This window comes from Phoca vitulina, unplaced genomic scaffold (genome assembly GCF_004348235.1).
Source record: "Phoca vitulina isolate PV1807 unplaced genomic scaffold, GSC_HSeal_1.0 scaffold49, whole genome shotgun sequence".
Lineage (NCBI taxonomy): Eukaryota > Metazoa > Chordata > Mammalia > Carnivora > Phocidae > Phoca > Phoca vitulina.
Window position 1 is genome coordinate 4,513,996 of NW_022589752.1, and position 26,909 is coordinate 4,540,904.

The 26,909-nt window shown below is 39.3% G+C and overlaps 1 protein-coding gene across 6 annotated transcripts in view; it reads right to left on the reverse strand.

Annotated features, from left to right (window-relative positions):
- Window positions 1-26,909, reverse strand: part of ITPR2 (inositol 1,4,5-trisphosphate receptor type 2) — a 493,497-nt gene that overhangs the window by 117,948 nt on the left and 348,640 nt on the right. For all 6 annotated transcript variants that reach the window (XM_032432655.1, XM_032432656.1, XM_032432658.1 and 3 more), the window contains one exon: window positions 26,632-26,754. In XM_032432655.1, coding sequence (XP_032288546.1) covers window positions 26,632-26,754 — 123 coding nt within the window. The remainder of the gene's footprint in view (window positions 1-26,631; window positions 26,755-26,909) is intronic.

A 26,909-nucleotide genomic window follows, 5' to 3' on the forward strand; every position in this document is an offset into this window, starting at 1 on the left:
TGTGATCTTACTTGAATAGAGGGTCTTTGCAGATGTATTCAGTTAAGATGAGGTCATACTGGATGAAGGTGGGCCCTAATCCAATGCCTAGTGTCCTTGTAAGAGTGGGGAAATGTGGACACAGACATAGATACACAGGGGGAATGCCACGTAACAGGAGAGATTAGAGTGATACAAGCCGAGCATCACCAAGGATTGCTGGCTACCCCCAGAAGCTAAGAAGAGGCAGGTAAGGATCCTACCTTAGAGCCTTCAGAGAGAGCATGGCTCTGCCAGCATCTTCATTTAGGATTCCAGCCCCCAGAATTGTTAGCAAATAAATGTCTGCTGTTTTAGAATATTAAAATCATGGTAATTTGTTACAGTAGTGCTGGGAAGCTGTATTGGTCTGTTTGGGTTGCTATAGACAAAAGTACCATAACCTGGGTGGCTTACATATCACACTTTATTTATATATATCACAAATTAATTTCATACACTTCTAGAGGCTGGGAAGTCCAAGATAAAAGCGCCAGCAGATTTGGTGTCTGGGGAGAGCTCGCTTCCTCATAGACAGGTATCTTCTCACTAAAACCTCATTGGTGGAGGGGCAAGGGATCTTTCAGGTCTCTCGTATAAGGGCATTATTAATCCCATTCATGAGGGCTCCACCATCATGACCTAATCACCTCCCAAAGGTATCAATTCCAAACACCATCACATTGGATGTTGGTACTCAACATATGAATTCGGGGTGGGTAACACAAACATTCAGTCTCTAGAAGAAGCTAATACAAATGTGAGCTATAAAGGAATTTTTCTATTAATTGTGGCATGATAAACTAAGATCCTCTTACCCATTCTTTTCCCTTCTATTAGAAAAAAGAATGGAGGAATAAAGAGGATCTTTTGGGAATGGTGCCAACTGTCCAGAGCTACTCTCAGTACCATAAAGTCCTTTATAAAGAAAACAGCCCAAAGAAGAAATAACTGTTCCTCTAGAATATTGATGCCAGAATTATTATTCTGTTAGGAGTAGGGCCAAAGTCATGTTACGAAGAAGAAAAGGCTTTCTCACATGAGACTGAACTCTGTGGTCTCAGCAAGAAAATACTCACTGTGGCAGGAGTATTTGCACTTAGACACTTGACAAGGATATCAGCTTCTGGCACGCCTAGTAGAGAGAACACCCTCTCCCTTTCAGTCTGTAGAATCTAGGCTGCAGGAAACCCCCATTAATATCCAATTTAAATCTGAGGTTAAATAAAGATGCAGAAATGGTGGCATTTCCCAAAGGCGGGGCGGGGGGAGAACATTACAGAGTTGGGGATGAGGGGTAAAGTGAGGGGAGGAAATGTGGAAGAGTACTACAGATATGGGTTTGATATTATATATGCAATACCCATATAGTATTATAGATATGGCTATGAGAAGCAGATGAAAGTAAGGATTCTCCACCAAAGAATATCATGAAATGGATTAGCTGGAAAGTCTGTCTTTCTTAAAGTTAATTCTTGTCCTTTTTTCTCCTTCCCAGACTTCCTTGTTCCCTAGTCAAACACAGTTGTCTATATTGTCTTGCAGAATTTGGATTGTAACTGGAATGGAAAGAGAGAGACATAATGTTTATTTTTCTGGACTTGCCAAATAGCCTCTTGAGAATCCAAAGAGAACGCCTCAAAGGAAGCATGGCCAAGAGGAAAGCGTGGCAATGGACAGGAAAGAGAACAGAGGGGGTGTCATTCTGAGGAAAGCGTTCCAGTAAACCTGGGAAAGAAATGACACAAACCCGAGAGTGCCTTATGAGGTGGCTGTGGAGGATGCGTGGACCACCAGACCAAAGACCTCAGACCCAAAGGGAACTGTGACACCTCAGGACTGTTTCCTCATCCCTGCCACATACACACAACCATAGAGAAGTAAGGAACTGGTCCCGTCCCTCCTTCCATGGCACTGAAGGAAGGAACCTAGAATGCCAGCATTACCCTACACTAGAGCATCTTCAACAAAGGAGTTTAAAAAATATATAGGTTTTACTCATCCAAGATCTAAAATAAATTTTTTTATAGTTCTTAGAGATCAGTGTATTACTTCCATTGTGGCCAAACTAAGACAAAGATGTGCAAAATGACAAGAAATTCACTAAAAAACTAAAACTAAACAAACTAAAAAAACTAAAAAAAAAAAAAAGACAAAAAACAAAACAAAACAAAATCCCTCAATTTTCAGATGATCTAGACTCCTATTCATTAGGGTCTGTCTAAAATTACAGTAAAATCAATAAAAGACCTTTAGTCTTATTATAATAAGTTTGAAAATATGTTTGATAGATCAACCTTTGAAGCAGGGTAAAGTAGGAAAGAAAAAAACAACATAAATGGCCCAGGAGAAACAATGCATTTTTAAATGACTTAAGGTAGTAAGTTTTATTTGCACTATGGTTTTGACATAAAGCATCAAAATGTTGTGATGAAGAATCTAGCTCTCCTAATGACTGCTAAAATTCATCCTAACAGAATGGTTCTCAAAATGTGGTTCCTGGGCCAACTGCATCAGCATTACCTGGGAACTCATCAGAAATGCAAATTCGTGGGCCCCACCTCCAGGCCCTTCAGAATCAAAAACTCTGTGCGTGGAGCCCAGCAATGATGTTAGCAAGCCCTCCAGGTGATTTCAATCCTGCCAACATTGAGAACCACTGTCCTAATAGATAGAAAATCTTACCACCAGGACCAATTTAGATTCTGGACAGGAATCTACTGTTTTTAAAATCTAAAACTAAAGAAGCAACTGTTTTTAAAGGAGTTTTTTCCTCCCTACAAGAAAAATGTAAACATTATTAGATACTTTTAATAACAGTAAATAATTTCTTGAACAATTTTTTTAATTGTAATTGGGATCAGACACATAAAAAGTATTCCATTTAGTTTTTAAAAATTGGTCATCTATCTACCATATGATTTCACTCATATGTGGAATTTAAGAAACAAAACAGATGAACATAGGAGAAAAAAAAAAGACAAGTAAACCAAGAAACAGACTCTTAATTATATAGAACAAACTGAGGGTTATCAGAGGGGAGGTGGGTGGGGGGTGGGCTAGTTGGGTGATGGGCATTAAGGAGGGCACTTGTGATGAGCACTGGGTGTTGTATGTAAGTGATTAATCACTAAATTCTACTCCTGAAACCAACATTACACTATATGTTAACTAAATTTAAACAAATTTAAACAAAACTAAAAAAACTAAAACTAAATTTAAACAAAAACCTGAATTAAAAATAAATAAATAAATAATAAATAAATATTGGTCATTTGTAGCTTTAATTGGTCATAGCTTTAATTTCTGAACTCACTTTGCACTTTTAAAAATATTTCTGTACTAAAATCCCATTCAAGTAAAAAATCAGCTTATAAGGAGGTTTATATAATTATATACCAAAATATATATTACACATTAGTTTATAAAATTAGTTTATACGCTTATTTTGATGAAAAGAGTAGATAAACAAAATTACCTTCTAAAACAAGCTCTTTCCCTACAATTATTTAAGTCAAATTTATTCTTTTTTTTTTTTTTTTAAGAGAGGAAGAGAGAGAGGAGGGGTAGAGAGAGAAGGAGAGAGAGAATCCTAAGCAGGGTCCACACCCAGTGGGGAGGCTGACATGGGGCTCAATCTCACAACCCTGAGATCATGACTTGAGCCAAAATCAAGAGTCAGGTGCTTAAGTAACTGAACCACCCAGGTGCCCTTAAGTCAAATTTATTCTTGAGTTCAATTTTGCTTAATTAAAACAATCATACTTTCTTTGGCTTCAGTAGTTCAAAAGCTATGTATATTAGGATTTTATAAAGAATTTATCATTTTACGGGGCGCCTGGGTGGCTCAGTTGGTTAAGCGACTGCCTTCGGCTCAGGTCATGATCCTGGAGTCCCTGGATCGAGTCCCGCATCAGGCTCCCTGCTCGGCGGGGAGTCTGCTTCTCCCTCTGACCCTAACCCCTCTCATGTGCTCTCTCTCTCGCATTCTCTCTCTCTCAAATAAATAAATAAAATCTTTAAAAAAAACAAAAAAACAAAAAAACAACAAAAAAAAGAATTTATCATTTTAAGGGAAAATAGCTGTCATTTTATATTTTTCATGCAAAATTTAATCGTATAATTTAATGCTTAATTGCTCCTGATATCACTGTAAGAATATACATCAATATTTCCTGAATGACTAAAGCTACATGAAAATAAATAGTAAGTAGGTCATCTTATCTGAAATCAGTATATCACAAAAATTTTCTATATTAATCATTGTTGCAGTGTCCTATTCAAAACAGATAAAATATTTCTGGGTGAGAAGCAAGAAAAGAAACTAATTCTACATGTTTCATGTGGTTATCCAAAATACAAATAAACATTAATAGAAAAAGAAAGTTGCAACTAACCAATCTCTAGGAAACCGCAAAATTATGTACACTTGGATTTTTTGCTTTTGTTTTATAGAATTGATGAAAGACAGACATTACTTCAGACCCTATTTCTTTTTGATTTTTTTTTTAAAGATTTTGTTTATTTATTTGAGAGAGAGAATGAGAGAGCACATGAGAGGGGGAAGGTCAGAGGGAGAAGTAGACTCCCCGCTGAGCAGGGAGCCCGATGCAGGACTGGATCCTAGGACTCCAAGATCATGACCTGAGCAGAAGGCAGTTGCTTAACCAACTGAGCCACCCAGGCACCCCTCTTTTTGATGTTTATAAAGATAAGTCTTCGAAATTTCTAGGTCTCGCTATTCCTATAAAGGAAGTAATGTATTTCTTCAGATCCAGAGATGAGAGGATAATATTACTTTAGTAGCTCCGTCAAGAACCTACAAATAAATGTGTTGGATATTTCCCATCCATGTTCCCTCCCCAGTGATTTTTCTTCTTTTTTTCCTTTAATTTTTTTTTTTTTAATTTTAGTAGTTTATTTTGGAGACAAAGCTGTGCAAGAGGCCAGCCACGTTTTCCTGCTTCCCCAGGGCTCAGGGCTGGACTAAGAAAGGTGTCATACAGATATTATAATCAGGGTTCAACACCCAAGCCATGTAAAGGCAGTTAGTGGGTGGGCCCTCAGTTTCCAGGACAGCTGGGCAGTTCCAATGGCATCTGCCCTCACCCCAGGCCCAGCACCACTTGATGGCGGTCACCACCTAGCCCTTCCTTTCCCAAAGGTGGGTGACCTCCCCCCACATCCCCCCCTACCCTGCTGAGCCAGGCCTGAAGGTACCTCCAAGTGCCCAGGTCAGCAGCCTCTCTTGGGCCATCATTACTGGACCATGAAGGACAGCCCAGAGGCTCCCTAGTGATTTTTCAAACACGATCTGGGTAATACCAGCAGAACACAAGGATCCTTCTCCATGATGATTCAGATAATGATACGTGAGTGTGCAGTATTATTTATTTGATTTTAGTGTGTCTCCCTTGCCTAAAATATAAGTTTCAGGAGGACAGGAATTTTGTTTCGTTCACTGTTGTATCCCATGCCTCCAGAATAGTGTCCAGTACCAATTAGGTCCTTAATAAATATTTACTGAATGGATGGTCGTGGAATGTTTCTGTATGATCAATTTTTAATTGTGTATGTGTTTAATTTACCAGAAGAGATTGATTTTTAGGAAATGTTGAAGTACAATTTATAAATGTGAAAGATGTTTTAATTCCTATTTCTGGAATAAAGTAATTAGTTACTTATTTACAACATAAAGAAAATAAGAATTATACCATCACGGGGCGTCTGGGTGGCTCAGTCGATTAAGCGTCTGCCTTCAGCTCAGGTCATGATCTTTGGGTCCTGCGACCGGTACCCTGCTCAGCAGGAAGTCTGCTTGTCTCTCTCCCTCTCCTCCCCCTCCACTCATGCTCTCTCTCTCTCTCTCTCCTCTCAAATAAATAAATAAGGAATAGTGCAGAGGATAATAGGGGTGGGGTGGGGGGAAATTGAATGGGAAGAAATCAGAGAGGAAGACAAACCATATGAGACTCTTGACTCCGGGGAAACAAACTGAGGGTTGCCAAAAGGGAGATGGGTGGGGAGATGGGATAACTCTGTGATGGGCATTAAAGAGGGCACGTGATATGATGAGCACTAGGTGATATACTCAACCAATGAATCATTGAACATTATATCAAAAACTAATGATGTACTATACCTTGGCTAATTGAATTTGAATAATAAATAAATAAATAAAATCTTAAAAAAAAATTATTATACCATCATTTATCTCTTCAAAAGCATTTTAATTCTTTCACTGTTCCTAGTGACTCTTTTTTTTCCAAGGCAAGCGCCAAGAGGTGAAAAGGATCATCTTTTTGAGGGCTTTGACCGTATTAAAATAGGTCTTATGGTTGACTGGGAAAACTTAAGAGAGTCCTTGCTCTCAAAGCGATTGTTGGAGTGAGTGGGCTTATTATTCACTGAGGGATTATCTCTGATTCTGCCGTTGACCTTTCACAGGAACATGTACAAGTCACTTGACCTTTTTATGTCTAATTTACCTAGCTGTGAAGGAACAGCAATACCTACACTACTATATCAACAGAATTACTGGAGGATCTGCATTCTTTTTTTTTATTATTATGTTATGTTAGTCACCATACAATACATCATTAGTTTTTGATGTAGTGTTCCATGAGTCATTGTTTGCGTATAACACCCAGTGCTCCATTCAATACATGCCCTCTTTAATACCCATCACCAGGCTAACCCATCCTCTCACCCTCTCCCCTCTAGAACCCTCAGTTTGTTTCTCAGAGTCCACAGTCTCTCATGGTTCATCTCCCCCTCCGATTTCCCCCCCTTCATTCTTCCCCTCCTGCTATCTTCTTCTTCTTCTTCTTCATTTTTTTTTTTTTTTAACATATGATGTATTATTTGTTTCAGAGGTACAGGTGAGTTCTTAATGCTCCTTATGCTCCCCAACCAACCAGGTTTAGTTAAGAGCACAGTACTACTCGTCTACTCTCCTCTATGATACACCTATTCTAAGAATGAATCAATTGCTTTTCTGTTGCTCCTAGACGTGACAGAGCCACTTTAAAGTGGGTTAATTAAAGGCTTGGAATTATAATGATGAGTTCCACAACAGTTCTCACACTGCCATTGTGCTCAGGAATCCAATCTGAAGTGCACAAATTAGCCAGAGGCAAAATCGGGGGTGGAATGTGGGGAATTGAGAAGAAGCACTACGAGATAATTTTCAGGAACTTTAAGCTCAGTTGCTTGAAAGCATTTCCACCTCAGGTTGTTATAGCTTTCTATTTCCAAGTTACAACAGACTGAGAAATATCATGTCAGCGCTGCCTCTATGTTTAACTGTCTAATCAACAGCTGCTTTAAAAAAGGTCAGCTTCTGTTGGATCGCGTGGTTCTCAAACGGGAGAAAATTATTGCGCAAGTGAACTTCTGCATTTCCAAGGCAAACCTAATAAAGGAGGAAATGAGGTGGCAAGGTGAATTTCAACTCTAAGTAAGGATTCAGATCAGCTGAATCAAAAGGAAAAGAGACAAAGAATTTTGAACAGATGTATTTTGTTATTTGTTCATTCTGTGACATCCAACACCCTTTTAAATGTTATCTAGTCATTCAGAAGTTAAATTACCCAGGTTGCAAATGAAAAGACAAAGGAGGGCATGAAAGGAAGAGAAAGGAAGGGAGGAAATACAATTTAGAAACAAACTCATTTAGGAAATCTTGTTCTCCTGCCTCAGAAAATTATACAGCTAACTGGTAGAGAAGACATTTGAGGGCGCAGGTATGGAACACAAACGTATAGATACTATAGACAGTTACTGCCTGTAGGGTAAGTTTCTTTGGTATTATATGATGAGGTCATGAGCTATCTATAAACGGAACACAAAATTGTTAGATCTGTAACGCATGTTATATGTAATTTTTGCATAACATGAAGACTTACTTACCCCAATCCAAAACATCAAAACAAGTTTCCTTATAACCTAAGCAATCATGAGCTAAATACAACAATTAGAGTACGCCTTGTATGCTCACTCCAAAACACTTCATGAACCCCTGATGTGTGCCTAGTAATTCTCCAGGAACTGGGGTTATAATAACGACCAAGACAGATAAACCTCCCACCTTTGTGGATTGACTTTCTGGTAGTAGAGGAGACACAAACAGATGGGCAAGTGCCAAGAAGAAAATAAAGCGGTTGGTTGGGAGTAATGAGCCCTAGGGCAATGGAAGCTGCCATTTTAAATCAAATGGTCAGACTGGTTTCACAGAAAGTTAAAAGGGAGAAGCAACAGTAAATTCAATGACACACAGCAATATTTCTTGACTTCAAGGCACAGCCATGAGACCAGCGTGGCTTGAGCAGGGCAGGAGGGAGGTAGCCAGAGAGATGGGTGAAGAAGGGGGCCAAGTCATACCGAGAGGCGTTTGAGGCCAATGCCAGGATTTGACTTTTGCTCAGAAACTGGGAACATCGGAAAGTTTTGAGCAGACAGGTGACATAATCTCAATTGTGTTTTTAAGGGTTTAGAGCAGCCACTGTGTCAGAGAAGACGCAAAGGAAGGCACAGGTGAATGGAAGCAGGGAGAACAGACACCTAGGGCAGTAATCCCAGTGAGAGGTGGTGGTTTGGGACCAGGGTGGGAGCGAGGACCGTGGGCAGATTCTGGAACATCCAGTGTAAGAGGACGAATGAGGGCAGAGATGGCTAGAGGTGAGGATTACACAGTTAACATCGAGGGCTCTGATAGACCGAGGTTCAAATCCTTTCCCTCCTACTTATTAACAAACCCGCACGGGCAAGGTCACATAGCTTCACTAAGCTTCACTTTCTTCTTCAGCAAAATGAGGTTAATAACAGTGTTAATAACAGTTAACATTTACCTCAGAGTGGATTGGATGAGACACCACACCTGATACAAAGTAAGTACTTGCTAAATATGAGCTAAAATAATAGAAAATAGTAAGAGGAATCAGGAACATGATGTGAAAAGGTCTCCTGAGTCAGGCCAGTGAGAGCATATGCTGTTCTGTGGGAAGCTAGTGAAATGCTGAGTGAGGAGACAGACACCTTTGAGGATAACCCCTTTGACTTCCCTGTGGAAAGTGGACTGAAAGGAATCTGACCAGAGGCAGAGAAACATTGCTGTTGTCTGGGCAGGACATGAGGATGGCAAGAGGAGGAAAGGCAGGAAGAGTAGGAAGCGGGGCAGCTCTGAGAGACATCCAGAAGGTAGAACGGACAGGACATGCTGTCTGGATGGCGGGCGTGGAAGGATCACAACGAATGCCAGCATTCTAGCTTGATAACTGGTTAAAGAAGCACACCACTCACAAGAAAGTGAGCTCGGAGTAACCCTAGGGGGAGGCAGATGACGACTTCTAGACTGAGTTTCCCTGTACCACCCTGGGCTCAGATTGCAGCCTATGAGAAAGGAGAAGGTCAGGGCTTTCGGGGAAAGCGAGGAACGGCCTGGCTGCCTGTCGCCACCTACACCCAAAGCATTGATCTTTTCTCGAGATGTGCGTTCAGTTTATTACTTTGGAAAACTTCTCCCTTAGTTTTGTGTCAATGTTGAACATGTGGGAGTGATCAACTTTAAAAACAAGTTAAACGTGAGGCACTTCTAGAATCAGTGATACAGTCAATAAAATAAGGGGTGACAGAGGGGAACAATTTCAAGGAAAACTTGCCCTAAGAATTTGTTTTCTGTTAAAACCATATAGACATATGTTGTTTATTCCTTTTGGAGCTCATTTGTGGGCCCTCTTGCAGCCTCCATTTAGAGTCTGAACGCCGAAGCTGTCTGAATGCGAGCCCTACCCTACCCTAATGAGCTTCAGGAAGGTTGATGGGCCTCTCCTTCCTGCCTCTGTCTCAGCAATCTGAGCGTGAAGGCCTCGCTGCAGCTCCCAGACCCACTGACATTTAATTAGCACCATCGCTGTGATCCCAGAGCATGCCTTCCCAGATAACCACAAAGCACCACACAGAGCGGGTACAAGCTAAAACAAAGCCCCGTGTGACAGATCAAGATCTGCTTTTGCACACTGGAACCTGTGAGGATGTCCTATTAGCCCTTTATGGATGTTGCTTTCAGGCAAGGCCACTGAGCTAGGAGGAGAGCAAGTATAAATATGAGGAGCCGTAGGAAATCTTGGAGAACATTTTAAACAAAACACACACACACACACACACACACACACTTCTTCTGAAGAGCAACTGCAGTGCATTGAGGGTATCAGTAAAGTTGCTCAGCATGACGGTGAGACAATGCGAGCTGTAATGGCGCCAGTGTTTCATTCTCCCTCCCCTCTGAGTTTTAGAACTAATATTTCACTTTCATTGTGCATGAGATAGGGATCAGAACAGGACACTTTGACTAAGCCGCTTTGAATCACTGCTTCCCTGACTCTAACGTGCGTTTTGGAGTGTATCTACTTTTCAGGTAGTAATCCCACAGCCTCCTCTGTTTGCCGCTGCCCATTTGGGGCTCCCACTCGCTCTTGGTAAGGCTGTTGGTGACCTGCTACGTGCCGAATCCTGGGATCAGATTTATGGCTGCACCTTGCGTGTTGAGTTCTTTGGGGCCACTGGTCCCACTCCCCTTTGTGAGTCTGTGTCCTGCCTCATGTTCATGTCCCATTCTCAGACCAGCTAATTTCAACCCATTTCTGTCCGTTTCTCCTCCTGCTTTCTTTTAAAGGGTGGTATTACCCAGGGTTCCATTCTTGATCTCATTTATCCCTCTCATTCCAGTAGCTGTTCCTGGGAAATCTCAACTACACTCACCATTTCCAACAGCATCTATACTAACATCTCTGTACATTGATATCCCAAGCCTGGCTCTCTTTTCTGAGAATCAAGTACACATAATCAACTGCATGTTGTATACCTCCAACCTAATGTCCTCTATATTCTCAGATACCAAAGGTCTAGAACCAAGCTTCTTCTCTCCCCATTCCAACTGTGAGCCTCTTCTATTTCTGGTCTTGTGAAATGCACTATCACCTATCCACCCACCAACACTGTACCTGGGAGTTATCCAAGACTCATACATTCCCACTCTCTTCATGCCATTCCCAGTCATTAAATTGGCCAGAGATGAAGTAGTGTTTGGGTTAAGGTGGTGGTGATGGCTTCTCATTGCTAAAACCCTTAGCAAGACCTACACACCCTCCTCACCTGACCCTGCCTACCTCCTCAGCCTCATCTCTGGCCCTCTCCCTCTTTTGCCCAGTATTCTGGCCTTCTCTTTTTGTTTGGCCATTAGGTACTTTACATGTGAGAGACTCAGGATTCTTACATTGCCTTATAGGGCCAAGGAATATATGCCTAGAAAAGAGCCATGGTTTTCATTTTTTTGTTTTGGTGCAAGCATTTTTTTAATTTTTATTATTATTTGTTTTTAATGTAGGCTCTTGTGCAGCTTGAAGCCCAATGCAGGGCTTGAACTCATGACCCTGAGATCAAGACCTGAGCTGAAATCAAGAGTTGGATGCTTAACCGACTGAGCCACCCAGGCGCCCTGCAAGCATGTTTAAAAAGATATCATCCTGGGAGCCTGGGTGGCTCAGTAGGTTGAGTGACTGCCTTCCGCTCAGGTCATGATCCTGGAGTCCCGGGATTGAGTCCCACATTGGGCTCTCTGCTCAGCAGGGAGTCTGCTTCTCCCTCTGACCCTCCCCCCTCTCATGTGCTCTCTCTCTCTCTCCTTCTCTCTCTCAAATAAATAAATAAAATCTTAAAAAATAAATAAATAAATAAAAAGATATCATCCTGTTACTAAATAGCAGAGATTAATTCCTTTAATTTCTGAAAAAGGGTGGGCTAACAGAAATGAGTTAGGTGATAATCAGATTAGCTTGATATGTGGAAGGTGGAAAGCACAAAAGGAGAAGGAAGGGAATGGAATGAGAAGAGTCAGGTGATCTGGCTCTCAGATAATTAGGGAAGGAAGCCGAGGAGGGAGAAAGTCTGGAGTAACTTTTTTAAAACTGCGGCGTACAAACAACTTGAATAAAAATATCAAGAATTTATGGTAAAAAGCTTTTTGGAGCTGTGCCTCAGACTTACTCAATTAAAAGTGTCTGGGGATGGGGTCCAGGAATTTGATGCATACTACAATTTGAGAACCACTGCTTTTGACCTCAACTTTAAGACATGGTTTTTCCCAAGTTGGGTATCAGATGCAAGCAGATCCCCCCAGTGAAGTTTCTTCCAGTTTGACCCCGAATTCTGTCACATTCCAATTACTTCTGCCTTCATGCCCCCCTCTTCTGCTTTTGTTCCACTTGATTCATTCACACTCCTGTTTCATACTTGATTCATTCATATGCTCAGTCTAATGAATGAACATATGTCTGTCCCATCAATTGGTCAGTCAATTCTCATGTATGATCAGGCTCTCCCTGGTCACAGAACACTAAAATCACAGAATCACAGCAATGGAAGGAAAGAACATCCAGTGTGTTCTCTTCTCTCCAGTCAGAAACTCTAAGTATATGTCTTTCCGTGTGTGTGAGTGTGTGTGTGTGTGTTACACTCACATACAAAATGAATTAAACATTATAAATATAAACATGAAGATTACTTACAAATTTGTGACCTATCAATTCTTACTCATAAAGATATTTCAAACGTGGGACACAGGAAACTTTCTGGCTGTGAAGATTATAAAAGTTATCTAGAGCAGGGTTTGGCAAACTACAGCTCATGGGTCAAATTGGGCCTGCCACCTGTTTTTGGTTTTTTGTTTTTTAAGCGAAGTTTCATTTTAACACAGCCATGCTCATTTGTTTTCGTATTTTCTACGGCTGTTTTTACAGTAGAACGGCAAAGTTGAGTATCTGCAGCAGAGACAGCCTAAAATATTTACTACGTGACCCCTTGCAAAATATTGGCAAACCCTTTATAAAAGTAACACACACAGGTTGCAGGTCTCACAGAGCCAACCAGATGTTGAAATGACAGATACATAGATAAAGAGATACGTAGATACACACCTACACAAAGGTTTCCAGAAGATAGTTTTTGAGCCAACCAACTTTATATCTCTAAAAATGATTTTATTTCATTAATAACATAAATCTCCACAAGGGACTTTCCAGAACCTTACCGTTCCCCTACCGTATAATTTCACATAACTACTTGGTTGTGACGTCGAAGGGGGACTTTTTTGGTCTGGCCGAGGATAACTATTTCCCTTTCTGAAACTTGACTTTTTAATTCAACAGTTGATCTTCCAGAATTATTTTGTTACAATGGTCTGTCATTTTTCTGTGCCTCTGTAAGTAATTCTGAAATTCAAAATGTACAACACAAATTGTGGCCAACAGCCACAAAACACAAATGCTGAACAAGCTCATTGCAATGCTATTAAGATTCACATACCTCCATGAGTCTCTCGGCTCTTAAATCAGAAAAAAGTTATTTTCATACACTAGCTTAATATTCTAGCACTGGATCTATTGGCTAGAAGATATTAGTTGGATCCCTCTGTCCTGCCATCCCACCTCATACTTCCACAATGCGTCTTCAGAATAAAGGGTCAGCTATGGAGTATCTTTCTTACATTTATATTTTAGCTAGAAAAACAAGTTAATCAATACACATAGGCAGACACATGCAAGCACACACACAAACACATGCCCAGAATATTACCTAGTGCTTTGCCATCCGTGTTTTTATACTGGCTTCTGTGTTTACTAATTATATGTTCTCATGGGTTCATTTTTAATTGATTATCTTTAAATACTTGCTTAATAATGTCAGGGAATGAATTCGTCATGAATAAAAAGTACAACCATTAAGAGATCTTTTAAAGTCTTGCAATAATGCTTTTGAGTTGGTGGATAGTTTCTAAAGCAGATTTCTGTGCCATTTGTTTTTGTGTTATTGTTTTAGCATTCTACAAAATCATTAATGTTTCATTCATTTTAGGGCGACATAAATAAGAACTAAGTACCCTAAGGAACAGTTTAGCAGAAATTTATGCTATGTCACAATTCAATAAATATTTCCACTGAATTATTTTTTGGTCTTTAGAGCCCACTAGAATTTGGTAAGATGTGCCCTCCACTGCTACCTCCCACATCTGCACCACACTGTTTTCTCCATCCCTTTAATGTAATGTCCCAGAGCACGTAACCTCCCCACACATATCATGGTGAATATCACCTCTGCTTATGCTCATTCCTTCCCTATGATGGAGAGGCCCCCTCTCTTTTTTCTGCTTATCTAAATCTCATCAATATGTAAGATTCATCTAAAATGTCAGCCCCTTCACAAAGCCAATTGCCATAACTCCAGCCAAGATCAACCTATTTCCTTTCTAGTCATCTCTGGCACTCACTTGTTGACTACGATATTTGCTCATTTACTCACTAATTCATTTGAAAGTATTTATTGTATCAAACACAAGGATTATGCACTAGGCAACCCATTCATGAATAAAACATAACTCCTGCCTTCACTGAATTTGAAGTCTAGCAGAGAAGACAAACAACTAAGTAGGCCACAAAAACTCAGTGATATGTGTAAGTACAGTGTGCAATGGGAACACACAGGAACAGACTTGGGTTAAAGTAATGGTAAGGAACCCAGGTTCTGGAGTCAGAGTGTCTGGATTGGTATCCAAGTTGGAAAAACGGTGGGAAAATCAAGAGTTCCATTATGGTTATGTAAAGTGTGAGATGCCTAAAAAGACATTTAAATGCAGATCTCAAACAAGCAGTTGGATGTACCAGTCCAGTGTTCACAAGAGAGGCCCACGCTGAAGATATAAATTTGGGACTTATTGTGGTACAGCTGGTGTTTAAAGTCATGTGATTGAATGAGATTATCTTGGGAGTGTCAACTGAGGAGACAAGAGATCCATGGAATGAATCCTAGAACACGCGGACTGGAACACTTCTGATAGAAGCAGGAGAGAGGAATAGGAAGCAACGAAAGAAATTGAGAAGGGGCCAATAAGGAAGCAGAAAGTCCAAGAAACGGTGCAGTGTGAAAGCTAAGTGAAGGAAGTATTTCCAGAAGAGGAGAGTGACTACTGTGTCAGACGTTAGTGACAGGTCAAATAAGATGAGCACTGAGAACAAATCACATTTAGCAAGACAGCAGTCACTAGGGCTGTTCTGGGGCCATGACAAGGATGAAAGCCTGACAGGGGTGAATTCAAGAGAGAATAGAAAGAGAAGAATTGGAGATAGCAATGGTGTGCCATCTTTTGAGAAGTTCTGGTATAAAAGGGAGCCAAGTTATGGCCCAGCGGACTATGGGGCTTTAGAGAAGCAGATTTGCATGCTTGAATGCCGAGCAAATGATGGAATGATCGAGTATAGAAGGAAATTGTTCTCTCTCTCTGCTCCTCTGCCTCTTCCCCTGACTCTCTCTTCTCCCTTGTCTCTGCCACAAGCTCACTTTCCCAGGCCCTCTCCTAACCTGAGACCCCAGAGCACCCCAGATAGACATCTTCTACAGGACTTGGCACACTGTGATTGTTTCGTGTCTCCCTGTAATAAATGGTAAATTTCCTGAAGGTAGAGACTGTATCTCATTTTCACACCTTCATCTTCACATCCGTGGTCCAAATGACGTCTGTAGAATATCCGCCCCCAGAAGGAGCAAATAATGTGATCACAAGGAGGGAGACATCCCCATGAGAATGTAAGCTCATGGAGGGGAGGGATTTGGGTCTGTGTGCTCAGTTCCTTATCCCCAGCACTGGGAATACAGTCTGGTTCTAGTAGGTAACCAATAAGTATACTTTGAATAAAGAATGAATTAAGAATGAGTTTAGCTGGGGAAAGTCATGAAAGTAATTCTGATGAGTTTTAACATTTATGGAGCACTTCCTAGGCACCAGGCTCTGTGCAGATGCTGGATGCATGTGCAGAAATGTTTGTCGAAAAAATTTTCAACCTTTATATTATGTTAAAATTTTAATTGGAAATCTGCTTACCTTTTTTACTACAGAGAATGCATGGCAACAGGATACAACAAGGTTGTTGTTTTTTTTTTTTAATCTGGTGTCTAATAGACATTTTTTATTTCTAAATTATATTAGTGAGGAAGGCCTACTAATCTTAACCTGTTACACCACCAATAATTAATATTACTACATATTACTACAATAAATTCCTCTTCAAATTAAGTACAAAGAAATTTTGTGCTTCACTAATAATCAATATGAGTGGGTTTTTTTTTTTTTTGCATTATATATGAATCATGTAACTAGTATTTCTTTTTTTGCCTTGGTTGCCAAGAAACACAGAATAATTAATGCTCAAAGTAACATTAGTTAAGAATCATCTATTTTATTACCTCAAACTGCTTTGTGAAGGCAACATAGAAAAATTTCTTTCAGTGGGGGGAAAAGAGTTGATCCTGGATTTCTTATTTCTTTTAGAAAAGAAAACGTGCAATTATGTTACGTTTTCAGGCAAAGTTCCTTTAGTTGCCTATATCTCTCTACGTATCTGTTGTCAAGATTAACAACAGTTTTTTTCACATAGCTGGGCAATTAGGTTAAGTCTGTTTTCTGAGATTTTAGAAAGATAATCTTTTGATATTAAGAAAATTTTTTTCAACTAAGTTCACATATTGGAAAGTTTCTACATTATCAAAGTCTCCCTATGAAGTGACCCTACATACCTATTTTCACAATGACTACTGTATTCATGCTTCACGTTTATCTATACTCGCTTTTGATTATAACTCAGAAATGCTGAACATTATTCATCTCCGAGGACTGAAAAACACTCTGTGCATTTTTTTTCAATCTGGTGTGTTCTGCAGAGCTGTTTAGAAAACACTGTCTACCCCGCTGTCCTCTCCCTTTCATGGATTCCTTTTAGAATTAAATACTTTTTAAGCAAAAAGGTGATCGTTAATGAATAGTACAGATATTAATTGTATTGCGCATAATTTTTCACTCTTGGTTACCAAGAAGCTCTGAGTCCTACCGATACGCAGTAAGAATATTAGCCGAGACCCTTAGCAGACTTAGATTCCTTTTCCTTCTCAAGGCTTTTGATCTTGAATTCTAACAGTCTAATTTTACAAGTGCATTTCTTACTCAACCTCAAATTCCTTTCATATGTAGGTAAGGTATACATAAATACAAAAATATCCAGTAGCTGGTCAGTTTCTCTGTTACATTATTTAAAACATAATCTAGTAAAGGAGCCATCATGGTCCAACTACTTTCTAGGGTCCATAAGTCTCTGAAAGTTTACTCTGAAAGCATAGTTGCTGGATACCCCTCATATTTTTATAGATGAGGAAGGGGAAGTCAGAGAAGTTGAGTGACATCATCAGCTAATGGAGAAAATACAGGGTGCCAGGGTGAATAACAGCCACGCTGTTTGTACAATATTCTAGGCAACATGTTACTGAGCTACAAGTGCTTCCGTGAACTGAAAAACCCAGCTGTGTTTTCTACTTTCTGCACTACAAGCAATAATAAAGATGAAGTAATTGTAAGTTAGTTAAAACCCTTCAAAGATATTAAAGATGGAAGTTATGTATCCAATTACAAACCCATCCTTCTGTTTCTACAAATAAAGTAAATGAAGCAATGCTGATTACTACATATTAGCATAAGAAAATAGAAGCCCCAAAGAGGTGAGTTGCAAAGTCTCTAAGGAAAACATTTTAAGTAGTCTGAGTAATATATACACTTCATACCACTTCAGTATAAATTAAAATTTAGCTATTTAGAGTATGTATATGCATATCCCTTAAAATGAATATAGCTCAAGCAATTGCAGCTATGAGGTTAAATTCTTAAGGAAAAGAAAGTGGATGAATGAGGACTATCAGGACATTGAGCAAATTGCGTCAGCATAACATAACAAAGAGAATCTTAGTCCTTGAAACACGATGGCTATTCCTACTATGCTTTCTCTTTCTCCTGAAAGGAAAGAAAGAGATACTAGCTTCGACTGGGAACAGGGTAACAACCCAAGTGTCTAAAATATGTTAGGAAATGCTATGTATTTTTCTGTATGGAAAAAATATACAGAAGCCTCCCTGCCTGATATCTCTAGCTCTCCTAATAGACTTTGAATTCAGTGGATAAAGTTGAAATCAGAGCAGACATAAGGAGGAGCCAAAGACACAGCAAAGGCCTTCAAAGTTGCTAGAATTCAGAGTGATGCTCTAACAATTATGTCACTCAGAAATAAATATATATCTACCAAACATGAAATGTTAAGCAGAAAAGTAATTGCTTCCACTGAACTTGGCTTCATGATCCTTACACCAAACTAACAATTACAGAGTCCAATTTCAATCCATTTCCTGGATTGCATTTTTTATTGCTCCCATTAACCATGAATTTGAGCAGTCATATAAATGGCAGTCATCCAAAGATTCTTTGTTGCTTGGTGAAAGATATGTAGGTGCCCATTAGAGGACTTAAATCTATTATGTCAAGTATTTTTCCCCCAAGATATTCTTCTTTGTGGAAAGTTTCCTTTTTTTTTTTTTTTTTAAATGAGGCCTCATGGGTGCCCAGATTTGGAGAATCTACTACTAATTAAGTAGCCAAGACCTACACACATGAAACAAAGAACAATTCTAGGATGATATACAGCATAAGCTATTGGGAAAGTAGGTATGCAGTTTTGGGTGAACATAACAGATGTAAGAATTCAATACAAAGAAAAGATCATTGTTGGTTGGAATTCATCTAAGAAATGGGGTAAGTCGGTCTCAATTTGGATCTTAAAAAAACTAAGGAAGTACTAACATGAGTTTTAAGAAAAGGAGGAGATATTTTATTAGTTCAGAGGTGGCATCATGAACAAAAGTAAGAAAAGTGCCTGGCATGATGGCACTTTACAGGGCTCTATCTATGTAGGGTTTGCTGACATGATTGGTAAAGAGCGCTCTATGGAATTAAAAGACCATAGAAGCTGAATAAGATCCTTGACTGCCAGCATGCTAATACCTGTTTGGTAGGACCTTCTTAATCTTACTTAGTACCTGTATTACATGAAAATATTATCAGCCTGCATGCATTTTTGCAAGAAATTATTCCCCAAACTCTTCTTGAGTATCTACTATATGCTAACATATGTAGTTGGCATAGGACCAGAAAAAAAAAAAATTGTGCCTGTACACACAGAATTTATACTCCAGGGAAAAATTTATTATTAATTTTGATCATGATGATAACAAGAAATTATCTTTATTCAGTTTTCTTTGTTATAATACTGAAATTATAAATACTGAAGTTTTAGAGTATGTCATGTCCTAGTCATTCATTCCTTCATTCAATTTTCATTCATTCGCTTATTTCATTCATGCAACATTTATTAGATGCCTATAATCAAGGTCTTCACAGTTATCAAAAATGTTGACTTAATTCAAATTATTATAATTCATTCCATAAAGACATAAGTAGATACCACACAAGAACCCTACTAATATTCCCAAAAGAAGTTCCTTTCTCTAAAATATCTCTGGTGCATTTTGGCAGAAGTTGTTGCCTCTGATGGAATGTTCTCCCCCCTTCTTCTATCCTTGAAGATTCAGTTCAAGTGTCACTGCTTCCATGAATCCTGACTCCTAGGGAACATGTATCTCATGCATACCTGTTTTGTGCATACCTCCATTTTAACAAAAGCATGTTAATTGTGAGCTTCTGGATAGCATCTTTATTCATCTTTCCATTTTAGCAACTGAAACAGTGCCTGATGTAAGAGGTGCTCAATAAATGTTCTTGAATGGCTATCTTAAAATAAATGAGCCTCAGGTGCGTTGTATATGATTATTATAATATTCGAGTGCTAACAGCTGGTTGAGGGTCTAGCTACACAGATCTTTTGATTATATAATCTTCCCATGTCATAATGCAGAAATAATAAAAAAGTAACTTCTGAGTCTAAGTTATCTCTGAAGATATAATCCCAGATTTAGTAATAATAGGAGTCCACGAGGACATGGTTTATAGGAGTCACATGAATGTGATATAGAGCATGGGTCACAGAGAGAGCTTTAGCAGAAGAGGTCAGGGCCAAATCCAGACCACCTTCAGGGTCAGACAGGGCATGTGAATGAGCGCTGGGGGAGCAGGTGAGCCTGGGACAGTCTGGTGATCCACGCCAAGCTCATTTCCAATTTCAAGGCATTCTCTGGGATGTCTCCCATATCTCCCCATTTCATACTGCTGGTATTTGCTTTCTCACTTAGAGTGAGCTTCAACTTCAGCTCCTCAGAGAAAACCCTCCTGATCCCCGATCTATAATAGCATTCCATAATTGCCTTTCATCACACCCTGTTCTCACTTACTGCAGGGCTTGTATCACTATCTGCTGTCTTTCTGGTCTATCTACTCTTCATTGCTCCTGGTCAGAACGTAAATTCCCTGAGAGCTGATCTCTTATTAGTCTTCACTGCTGTACTCCTAATATCCAACACAGTGCCTGGCATCTAGTAGGCACTCAAAAGTCCATGCAATTGAATGAAGAATAAATGAGAAATTTGGATCTTCTATTCCATAAGTGGCAAACTATGGCTCATGGGCTACATTCCACTTGCTGGTGAGTTTTGTTTAGACTGCTCAGTGTTTTTAAAAATATCAAATGAGTTGTCAACATTTAAAAATTAAGAGATTTTACATTTTTCAAAAATTTCAAAATTCAGGTTTCTTTTGAGATATTGAAAGAAGTGGAAATCTAGGGCCCGTAATCCAAATTGGAAAGTCAGCAGACGTGAGTAAAGGCTGCCTGCTTTGGAAGAGGATCACCAGACTGTCCCAGGCTCACCTGCTCCCCCAGCGCTCATTCACATGCCCTGTCTGACCCTGAAGGTGGTCTGGATTTGGCCCTGACCTCTTCTGCTAAAGCTCTCTCGGTGACCCATGCTCTATATCATATTCATGCGACTCTTATAAACCATGTCCTCGTGGACTCCTCTTATTACTAAATCTGGGATTATATTTTCACAGATAACTTAGACTCAGAAGTTACTTTTTTATTATTTCTGCATTATGACATGGGAAGATTATATAATCAAATACTTAACTAAATTCATTATACACCAGAAGAAAATCTAAGTGAATGTTTAAGAGATCTCAACGGGGCAGAAGAAACCTATCATTAAAACATTAAAAAGCAATTAATCAGGAAGAAGTAGATATAGCTACTATGACTAAGATTTGTTACTGTTAATTAAAATTCACTAACAAAAAATGAACCCTGTCAGAAGAATGGATAAACACATTTTCAAACAATTCACATAAAAAAAAATATAAATACTAAATAACATGAAAAGAGAGTCCATATGGGGGCACCTGGGTGGTTCAGTCAGTTGAGTGACTCTTGGTTTCAGCTCAGGTCATGATTTCATGGGTTGTGAGATCAAGACCCACGTCAGGCTCCGCACTCAGTGGGGAGTCTGCTTGAGATTCTCTACCTCTGTCCCTTCTCCCCTCACCCTCTCTCTCAAAAAAAAAAAAAGAGAGAGAGAGAGAGTCCATTTTACTGGTAATCCAAAAGATGGGAGTTAAAATGAGATACCCTTTCATCTATAATTCATTAATTCATTTAACAAATGTTTGTGAAGTGGTCACTATGTTCCAAATACTATACGTTTGGCAAAGATTTTTTTAAATGGTAGTAATTTTAGGATTCAATAAGATTAGTACCATCACACATTGTGGAAAACAATTTTATGATATGCATCAAGAACCATAAAATAGTTACTACCTTGTGACCTAATAATTAAACTTCTTGGAATTTATCCTAGGGAAGTAATCAATGTAGCAGACAAAGATTAATGTATAAGGATGTTAATCATACCATAATTTATAACATCAAAAACATTAGAAACCTAATATCCAACAATAGGAGTGATTAAAAAAATCGTGCTACATTCAAATGATGAATGATTATGCAGACATTAAAATTATGTTTTCAAAGACCATTTAGTGACATAGGGAAATACTCATGAAAATTTTTAAAACCTATATTTTAAAAAAGAATTCCATATAGCCAATTAAAGTGATCCATTCTTTCTTGCCTTATGAGCCAGGAGTCATTTTTGATTTCCATAGGCTTGTTAATTAATACTTTTCTCCATATACATCTTAATTCTGGTAGGTATTGAAATAAAGGGTCCTACATGTTCACTGCAGCGTTATTCACAATAGTCAAGATATGGAAACAACCTAAGTGTCCATCAATGGATGATGCATAAAGAAGATGTGGTGTGTATACACACAATGGAATATTACTTAGCTATGAGAAAGAAGGAAATCGTGCTGTTTGCAACAACTTGGATAGACCTTGAGGGCATTATGTTAAGTGAAATAAGTCAAAGAGAGAGAAATATCATATGATCTTTTTTATGTGGAATTTAAAAATGTGGAAGTCAGAGAAACAGAGAGTAGAATGATGGTTACCAGGGGTTGGAGGCTGGGAGAAATGGAGAGATGTTGGTCAAAGGGTATAAGCTTCCAGTTATAAGACTAACAAGTTTTGGGGATCTAAGGTACAGTATGGTGACTATAGCTAATAATACTGTAATCATAATCAACTGAATATTGCCAAGAGAGTGTATCTTAAATGTTCTCACCAAAAAGGAAATAATGATGCAATGGGATGAAGCTAATGCTATGGTGGTAATCATTTTGCAATATATAAATGTGTCAAATCAACACATCATACACCTTAAACTTACACAATGTTATGTGTCAATTATATCTCAATAAAACTGGGGGGAAATAAAATAAAGTTTTTCAGACTGAAAAACAGAAATTACTACGTGGGACCAGAAAAATAATATGGTTTAATACATGTTAAACATATACAAAGTACTGAAGAATGTCCTAGATTGTAGGCAGTGACTATTCTATGGAAAGATAGGAATAAAGAGGAGAAGGAACAGTAAGAAGGCAAAATATAAAAGAACAAGCCCACAGCAGAAAAAGGAGGCAGAGATACCCAAGGAGAACATGTGGAGGACAGAAAATCAAAAAGGACCAATAGCTGAATTTTAAGGAAATGTTCTGCATGTACCATAGTATTAGAATAAGAAATTCCCTTTTTGATATATTTATAGTTTTATGTAGATCAGACAAGACACTTACAAGAAGCATTATTTGTTTCTTGTAACACCAACCACAGGAAGGGCCAAAAAGGATGTCACGGTAGAAAAAGCAGAACTACCTCACTACCATGAAAAGAACAACAACAAAAATTGAAAGTCTGAGTGCACCGAAATAAACTGTCTGTACAAAAGATGATTATAGTAAAACAAGGAGGAAGTTGAACCTTGGTTTTGGAATTACTGAACTGTGCAAGGGCAGAAACCAATCTGCATGGTCATCAGCATTCAGGAGACAAATAATTCCATATCCACAATGAAAGCAACAAAACCTGGGCTCAACCAAACCCTTGGAGCACAGCTACATGGCTGCTCCTGAAAGCAAAGCACAGGATTCCTACACTTTGCATTTCTGCTTTGGTGTGGTAGCTGTTTGGACAACAGATTCATAAGGTACTCAGCAACCATGGTTTGGCCTCCCAAGAAGCCAAATATAACAATGCCAGCCTAGAGAACGCCAAAGGAGTCACTCGTGGAAAGATCAAAAAAGCTCAGTGGGCTCTCTTCTCTGAGTGAAAACTGAATTTTTCATTAAAAAAAAAAATGGTGGGAGGAGTCACCCAAGAGAATACATTTAAAAGTAATAAGGTAACAATGTTCTGTGTCACTCTAAGAAAATAAGCAGACAGTTGCTTAATTCTCACTGTCAGTTACACACACTGTTCCATATATTTTGCCACTCCTATCCCGTTTTTTGAGTTCCTAGAACACACATGGACTCTCGTTTCATATTTACTCTTACCATTGAATCACAAGGCTTAGAGTGTTCAGCAATTCAGAATTTTCTTCTTCCCTATACTCAGTCTGGCTTCATTTATGTATCTCTATGTTGTACCATCCCAGTTCTGCAAACTACTGCTTTTTCAACATTTTGGTTTTGCGAAATTAAGAAACCTCTATATATCCATTCAAGCCATTTTCACATCCGTAACTTTATCTCTTCGTTTCAGTAAATTGTATCCTCTTGTTCCTTCTTTTTTTACTACTGAATTCCCACTCCTTGGACAACACCACCATCATCTTTGAATCTAATCTGTTCTCTCCAAGCACTGCTATAAACTTACACCCATCAAGATCATTGACCCTTATGCCATCTGCATTTTTAACTTCTTTCATATTTTATATCATGATCCTTCATTCTATGACCAGCTCTTGCATTCTTTATCCTCGTTCTCCATTCTCCTCCACATCTTCCACAGCCTGTTTTTAAGATCTGTACTCTCTACTCTTATACATAGTCTGCTTAAAAATGAACTGACCTAGAAAAGTCTTTTCTTGACCTCGACATTGTTACTGTTCCGCCTATTATACGGGTAATCTGAGATGGCATTTTTAAATCTCCTTTTCATGGATGTGGGTGATGGGTTCAAACATCTGCCACTCTACCGGTTCCAAGGCTGACTTAGTTGGGCTGGTTGTGCATTTCCCACTGAAAGGCTGTCTGTCGGGTCAGGACTTGTTCACGTAGCCGCTCGCTCGTGCAAGAGGGGACAGCTCCCCAGACAGAGTGAGACTAGCTTTCAGTCAAGAAAACATGGGCGGCTGAATTCCCCTACTTCCTTCCTCTAAAATTTTCACTGCTCACTCTGGCCCACTCTTCCTTGTTGGTTTCCTTCCACAAGGCTACAGGTTCTGAAATAGCTCCTTGCCCATGCACATGCTGGGCCATCACATTTCTCTCTTCCTCCTCGTAGCCAATTTGATTTTCATTTTCAGCCAGTGATGTTTTTTTCTTTCCACTCACGTTCAATCTATAGTCATTTCTTTTCTAGACTGACTCCATTCCTGTCACCTGAATTTTGCTTTCTCTCTAAAATGACAGCTTTGGGATGCCTGGGTGGCTCAGTCGGTTAAGTGTCTGCCTTTGGCTCAGGTCACGATCTTGGGGGTCCTGGGATCGAGCCGCACGTTGGGCTCCCTGCTCACCAGGGAGTCTGCTTCCCCCCCCCCCCCCCCCCCCCGTCTGCAGCTCCCCCTGCTCGTGCTCTCTCTCTCTCTCTCTCTCTCTCAAATAAATAGATCTTTAAAAAATAAAAATAAAACGACACCTTTTCCATCTCCTAAACCTCTGTGTTCTTCCTTCAACTTGTCCTTCATTCTGGCTTTCAGTTCCTCAATACCTAAAATTCTCTTTTGTCTTTCTAGCTATAACCCATCTGCCCTTATCTGTTTCCGGTCTATATGTGCACTTGCTATATGATGAGAGACCCAAAAATCTCCACAGGGATCGGAACTGTATTAAAAAAACCAGAGCAGCTTCTTTTGTTAATATATTTTAAAATCTGACTCCTTCCCAGAATCTTTTGTAAAAATTACACTCCAGTTTACATACATCATACAATTACACAGAGAAAAGAAGGGCAAGAAGTGTCTAAAGAGCAACCTTTTAACACCTTAAAGTGACACAGTGCTGTATATGTCCATTATATCTCAATAAAACTGGAAAAATTAAAAAGTGAGAATAAATCACTGTACTGTATATCTATCAGTGTTTGTTCAATCAATTGGCAAGCTGTATGGGGAAGAAGGAAGAGGGAGAGGGTAGACAATGTGAGAAGATGACTAGAAAGAAAGGTCGGGAAAGTCTACAAAGTTTAGACTATATTCCATAAAAAAGAGGGAGTTACTGTAAAAAACTCAAATTGGCACTGTACATTTAAAATTTTTAACTCCTGGGGCACCTGGGTGGCTCAGTCATTAAGCGTCTGCCTTCAGCTCATGTCATGGTCCCAGGGTCCTGGGATCGAGCCCCGCATTGGGCTCCCTGCTCCGCGGGAAGCCTGCTTCTCCCTCTCCCACTCCCCCTGCTTCTGTTCCCTCTCTTGCTGTGTCTCTCTCTCTGTCAAATAAATAAATAAAATCTTTAAAAAATAAAATGAAATGAAATAAAAATTTTAACTCCTAAACAAATCTTCATTAGAAGATGCAAATTTAAAGTTGATCTTCATGTTAATAAAATTAAATTCCTCAAACAACACTTATCAAGTACCTGTTTTCATAAAGTACTATAGGATGGAAATGGGTCCTCTAAAAGAATTTAAAATTTAAATTCTTCATCTCTGTTAGAAGTCCAGTGAAACCAATTAGAGGCCGCCGCTTCTGGCTTCTGTATGAAGCATGCCAACCTACAACTCGAGAGGCCAGAAGCCGTCTGCAAGGTTTGTCCTGATTAGACCCAATGTATCCCCTTACTTCGCACTCTCTATCTTCTCAGTTAGCCTCTCCTCCTCTCTCCTTCAAGCTTCCATTTGTTGTCACGGTTTGTTTATTTCTCAGCCTCTGACCTGGCACTGTCTCCTGTCTCCTGGCCCAGCAGTTTTGGGGGGCAAGCATCATTCTCTTGTGGATCAACACTTAGCAGAGCTCTGGGAACACAGCTGGGCATTCTGGGAGGCTTTCCCTTTCCCTGGCTCAGAGCAAGGGCACAGGTGCTGAATAAATGACGGGACCAGAACTTGAAAATATAACAAGTCATGACACAAAACACAATTGATAAGATTAGCAATAATACAAGATATTAAAATGTGACACCTGATGGGCCAGGATATAGATGTTGTGTCCAACATCTTTTGGGGAAACACCATCATCTCCGCCCTCATCATCCCCATGGTCACATTCCAATCCCTGGTTATAGGCATTCTTCATCACATCCACCTATTAAAAAAAAAAACAAATAGGAACAACAAGATTTGAAATGCCACAAACAACAGGCATTTTACGTTGTTTATGGGGTATAATTAAAAACTGCAACACTTCCTAAGACTTGAAAAGTATCAAAGAACTATGATTGAAAATGGCCTTGGAAACCA